Source organism: Rutidosis leptorrhynchoides, chromosome 3 (assembly GCF_046630445.1).
Source record: "Rutidosis leptorrhynchoides isolate AG116_Rl617_1_P2 chromosome 3, CSIRO_AGI_Rlap_v1, whole genome shotgun sequence".
In the NCBI taxonomy this organism is placed as follows: Eukaryota; Viridiplantae; Streptophyta; class Magnoliopsida; order Asterales; family Asteraceae; genus Rutidosis; species Rutidosis leptorrhynchoides.
In genome coordinates this window covers 350,096,479-350,102,495 of record NC_092335.1, presented here as the reverse complement: position 1 = coordinate 350,102,495, position 6,017 = coordinate 350,096,479, and the positions used below count along the sequence as shown (strand labels likewise).

The 6,017-nt window shown below is 35.3% G+C and overlaps 1 protein-coding gene across 1 annotated transcript; it reads right to left on the bottom strand.

The window, feature by feature from the left end:
• Window positions 1-826: 826 nt before the first annotated feature.
• On the bottom strand, window positions 827-3,652 carry LOC139897558 (protein ECERIFERUM 26-like). The gene is made up of 2 exons (XM_071880263.1): window positions 3,203-3,652; window positions 827-1,841 (listed from the first exon to the last, which is right to left on the bottom strand). Exons 1-2 carry the CDS (start codon window positions 3,629-3,631, stop codon window positions 978-980), a joined length of 1,293 nt encoding a protein of 430 aa, XP_071736364.1. The 5' UTR covers window positions 3,632-3,652; the 3' UTR covers window positions 827-977.
• Window positions 3,653-6,017: the final 2,365 nt, after the last annotated feature.

Here is a 6,017-nt window from a genome sequence, read left to right as displayed (position 1 = left end):
AGTTTAATTCGTAAAACGCGTCCCACGGATGGCGCCAATTGATCAATCCTAAATCAAGTTATTACTTAATTGAGGATCGAGTGCAATAATAAGATGGAGGATGAGATGTTTGATGATTATTTTGGGCCCCGATGATCGTCTTTCACTTTAGCAATCAAGTGATCAACCACCCCGACCCGGTCTTGATTGTCAATTAGCATGATTCACCTTAGCGCGATGCAAAAATCCCTTGGGCAAAATCACAAGTGAAAATTACAAAGGCCCCGGCAAATGGCAGAGAATCAACAACCTCCAAATGACTCTCTATTTATAGTATTCGACATATCCGCAGTCTGCGAATTTCTTAACTATCCGCGGAAACTTAGCGGATTAAACCGCAGTCTTTTATTAAGGCGGCAACACAACCGCTGTACTTATTTTCAGCGAATATTCGATACCTCGCGTAACTCTAATCTTGGCTTTTAGCAAATAAAATATACATATACAATACTATGTATATGATCAATCAAATTAATTTACCTTGAATATAAGTGTAAAAATCACATCTATCAAACAAAAATTTTTGGAACACTTAAACTAAAAGTGAATATAAGGATGATTAAACACATGTTTTATATAAAAACTTTAAGTTTATTAAACACTTGTTCACATGGTATAAGTTCTAAGAAAGATAATGATGATTAATGAATAAATTTTGATCGATTATAAAAAAGTGGTGCTTCCATAGGAAATTAAGCTGCTGCATTCTGATGTATAGATTGGTGTTATAAATTGCAGAAACAGGCAAAATAGTTTCATTTCTAGTTTCTAGATGATTGTTGAGGCTTCAAGACTCAAATGCTAACTTCTTTTCAAATCTTGGACTACTTATTTCATAACAATGGAAACACACATTATCCTCAAGGTTTATTCACCCTGATACATAAAACAAACACTAGAATTACACTTAATACGATACGCAATTACACATTTTCAAATCAACAAAGAGACCACTCCGTTTTCAGAACTGATTTAACTTTCGACACATGATTCTTAGGTAACGTTATGCTAACCGTCACACCCTCAGATTCATCTTTTCGCACTGGAAAAACCAAAACGACACCTTCATCTCCAATGTTATCAATGGCACAGTTCACATAAACAGGTGTTTGTCCTCTAACATTCATATCATAAAGTGGTGCACCCTGCAAGTCAACAAAAGTCAAATTTGTTCCATATACCAAAAAGTCAAGCAATTCATTTTCGGATTCGATGGCTTCTTCAATATTACTCTGTTCATCAACAGCTTGATTCATTATCAGCAACCCCAGCTCCATTGGGCTGGATTCTTCGACAGAAGAGTCTGTCTTAACCACCTTAATGGTTTGGGCTTTGTTAGTCATAACCCCGTTGGTTGACTTTTTTGAGTCAGCTTTGCATATTGTCACAGTTTTCACTTCAGAACCAGGTTTAACCTTGGCTACAGATTGCCAAACCACGGTGCAAATCGACTCGAACGGTGGAATTTGTTGTTGGTTTTTGTCTCCACATATCTTGGACTGCAAACGGGCCAAGTCGGGCCAAGAAACATAGAAAGAAGACGTTTCCATTTTCGTAGCATTTGAAGTGACCCAATGAGTATCAACCGGGCCAACCCGTTTAATGGAAAGTGGATCCTTTAATGGGCTTTTGAGGATATGGGCCTCGTTGGTTGAATGGGCCATTTGGAGTGGTTGGGCTGGGTACTTTTTATTGGTGGCTTGGCCCCACAGATTCATAAAGCCTGCAAGTGAAAATAAATCTCCAAGTACATGTGACCAGCTAACCCCAACTGCTGTCCCTCCACATTTAAATTTGGTTAACTGTAACATCATAATTGAAAGTTACATTATTGACTTCTATACTCGCTGAATAAAGTAGTCTCAATAGATTTTTTTTTTCAAAATTTTTATCTGCTTTCATAAGAAACAAAAATAAATATAGCCATAAAGTAACATTAATGAAAAAGTAATGATAGTACTCTAAAGATAAGCCTAATCTACTTAATTGTACATTCAGTTTTGGGTCTAATGTAACCACTTATTTATGTTAAATATTTTTTTATCCTTTTGAGTCAATGAAAACTAAATGTTTCTCCTTAATAGGCAATTATGCTAATTGCTACATGATTACATGATTAGTCCTATATATGTTAAAGTATGTTTCTAAACACTACTAATATCGGTTATTTTGGGACCACTTATGCCGGTAGCTTTGTTAGTAACGGGCAGTTGTATCTTATTACCACCAAAAGCACAAGGTTAGTGGTTCAGATCGACTCTAACAACTTGTTATAAGCCGGTCTGGGTTGTCAGTTATTAATCTTTTGCCACAAAATTGGTGACCACTTATACAAGTATACATGCTTTATTTACATGAGTAACACTAACAAGCTTGACCCATATGGCCAAACGTTAAGGACAATTATGATTACATCCAAAGGACAATTGATATGCAGGGTGGAATATATGTAGAACGGGGTATCCGGCCCAGCTGGATTTCAAAAAAATTAAAAAATTTACACTAAAAACAAAATTTTACTAAAAAAATAAGGTTTTTTTAGTGTTTGCCTCAGTTGTCAATGATAAATTTAATAAGTATTTGCACCCGCCCCATCTATGGTCGTGTTCAAGTTCCACCATTATTGATATGGATAACAATCCCAAGCCCATCACATATAGAGGCTAATCTGATAACTGTTTAGCATATCAGGGACAAAAATTTAATCTTTTAATGTCCTAAATGGGCAAATATTAGTAAGTGCATACATTAAACAAATGAGATACATTAAACAAACATCAGGTACATGAGTACTTTAGACAATGTTGCGGTACGAATTTTGTAACCATTAGAAATAAGTATACGGTATACTCAGCTCGTTTAGTAAACGAGCTTAAAAATTTGTTCAAGCTCGGGCTCGAGCTCCTATAGGCTCAGCTCGAATAGAGTTTTTAACGAGTCGAGTTCGAGTAGCTCGCGAAGCTCGGCTCATGTACAGCCCTATATACCTAAAGGTTATATATAGTTGATGAAATTAGCAATATATGGCTTTTAGACTGACGTTGTTCTCATATAATGATTGATAGATTGGTTATAGTAGACAATAAAAGTTTGATCATTCTTAGGTGAATAGTGTATATATGCCAATAAAAATAATTAGTGAACATTTAAAAAAAAGCCAAACCTGCATGTAAACTAGTGGAGAATAAAACAGGTCAGGACCAAGGACTTGGTTAGGAACAAGAAGGTTATGACACACGTCATCTCTTGACTCGAGCCATTCATCAAGGCTCATATTGCACTTAGCCTCGTATAGCCTGACCCCACAGTCATTGCACTTGACAAAGGGCCGGCCGGAGTCAGTCTTCCGAAGTCGGCCACAAGGAATATAAGCATGGTTCAACCAACAGAACAAGGTCTCTTTGATATTGATGATGGTTAACCCTTCAAATGCTTGAGTTTTGAAGTAGTAAACGTTTCGAATGTAGTGAAGTTTCATGGCTAAGTCCATGTTGGTTAGTTCTTGAACAGCACCTTGACCAGATACATATCCTGGTCCAACCGTTGAAATCTTGATGTCATATATTGGGCTTTTGTCTTTTGGCAACACCATTTTTGTTACTTCAAAGATAGTATTAGTGAAAGAGAAAGATGTAGATTTTGTTTGGGTTATGGGGTATTTATAAATACAACAAAAATTATCTTGGGTAATATATTACTCCCTCTGTCTTATTTTAATAGTCCACAGACAAAAAACACACAGTTTAAGAAAAACTGACTGTCACATTTACTTTTTGTCTACTTTCCAGTTTTACTCCTTACTTTTTACCTACATTTTTGTCCTACTTGAATAAAATAAGGGTATTAAAGTTATTTAACCAATTATTCTTATCCATTTATGGAAGTGGACTATTAAAATGAGACAACCCAAAAAGGAAAGATGACCTATTAAGATGAGATGGAGGGAGTATATATTACTCCGTATCCGTATATATTATATATTCCGTATTACATTACATTAAATTCGTAACCATATTTGTAGCGTTGTGGTATGTCGCATGAGATGTAATACGATAACATGTCATTGTGATTTAACCTTTGAAAATTGTATTTATGACAACATTTAATGCAGAAATTAACAAGAGAAAAGGCAAGGCCCCTCATGTTTAATGATTGTTTATAATTTAGGCGACCATTGTTTCTGATTCTCAGAGGAACGGCAAACATAGGAGATTTTTTTGATGTTTGCATCGTCGGAATGGTTTGTTTTATGTTCTCTGATTTTCGGTGGATCAGTGACCCTCAGCATTTTCTCGTTGGTTCTATGTTTTGTCTGGAGGGGCTTAGGTTCCTTCGAATTTAGGATTTTAGTATTTAGTCATGTTTGGTGTTGTTAGCTAGCTATTTTAAATGTTTACTCACCCTATTGGTGGCTGTTTGTTAGATTAGCTGAGCTTGTTTGTCTTCGCTTCATGCAATATGTTGTTAGGCTACAATTCTGATTCCCGATAATTTGAATTAGTACCTTGTTGATCTTCGAATCTGTAATTTATATTACCCATTTTAGCCAAAATAGGCGACTCTTTGCCGGAGTTTTCTTTTGGTTGTCGGCAACCACCATTTTATGGTTTGTAAGTTGGCTATGTTTTGTGGGTGTCGTGATTCATGTTTGTTGTTGGATTTTCCACCATCACCCGTATTTTCAATTATTTCTTTGTCGTGATTTGTAGATTCAGTCGATGTGCACCGTGCCTCGAGTTCCACTCCTTGCTACCAAGATGGTAGTGGGTGAATTTTTGGCCACTTAACCATTTCCTTTTTTTTCTCTTTTCATTTTTTTTCATTTCGTCAGTGCACTACTACTGAAAGAGGCATTTAAGGGCTTTGGAAACCGGTTTTAGAACCGATTTCTATTGATGGGGTGTCTAATGTATGAGACATGTTTTTAAACCGGTTCCTTTTGTTGTTCGTATCAAAAAACAGGTTTCTATTCCTAAAAAAGAAATAAACGGGTGTATTCTCTTTATTAAAAAAAAAAACATTGCATAGAAAACATATTATTCATCGTTTTACTGTAACTCCAAAGCATAATAAGAATTTGTAAGAATGTGAATAAAAGTATAAAAACTCCAATCACAGGAGCCAAAAGTTTTATTATCACCAACGAAACAGGAAGCCCCAATTCTAGGAGAGAGATGTGAAAATCAGACGAATCAACTCAACTGGAACCCTAGCATCAACAAGCTATATATATGATGGATTGAATTGGATCATGGACTCTTCTCTATTGACTCAAGCCCATTAGCAAATGAGCCCATAAACTCTTAACGTGACTGATATAAGCCTAACAACTCCAAAATGCATGATCGGCCCTTCAGCTTTCCATAAATGCAGCAGCAGTTCTCCATCTTTCACCATCTTGAACATAAAAACCTGAAAATTACTAGAAATCACAAATAAGTCCATAAAATAAATAAATCAAAATCTAAGCTTGCTAAATCATATTATAAATTTAACATCCCCTCAAGCTTAGTTTAGAAAATATCAAATTAACCTAAACTGCTGGTCAACAGTGAATGTTGCCCAACAGTTGAGGCTTTAGTTAATATATCATTTTAGTTTTTTAAAGAGTCAATCTTCAAAACTTTAATTATGCCTGCACATATTTTCTCTCTTATAAAATGAAGATCTATTTCAAGATGCTTAGTTTTTCATGAAAAATAGAATTTGCAGAAATTTGTATAGATGAGCTATTGTCACAATCAAGAGGCACATGTGTACTTATATTTATTTTAAGATCAACAAGTAAATTCTTTATCAAAATTATTTCACAAGCAGTTGTTGTCATGGCCCTATATTCTGCTTCAGCAGAGGACCTAGATATAGTTGCTTTTTTTTTTCTTTTCCAAGATACTAAAGAACTACAAAAATAAACCAGATAACCAGTAACCGACTTCCTGTTCAACTTAAATTTACCGCAGTCATAATCACAAAAAGCA

Bases quoted from the DNA above. Each gene is read 5' to 3' on its own strand.
- LOC139897558 (XM_071880263.1), bottom strand. From the start codon at position 3,631: ATGGTGTTGCCAAAAGACAAAAGCCCAATATATGACATCAAGATTTCA. The intron at 1,842-3,202 runs GTTTGGCTTTTT...ATGATGTTACAG, and splicing joins CTCCACTAGTTTACATGCAG to TTAACCAAATTTAAATGTGG.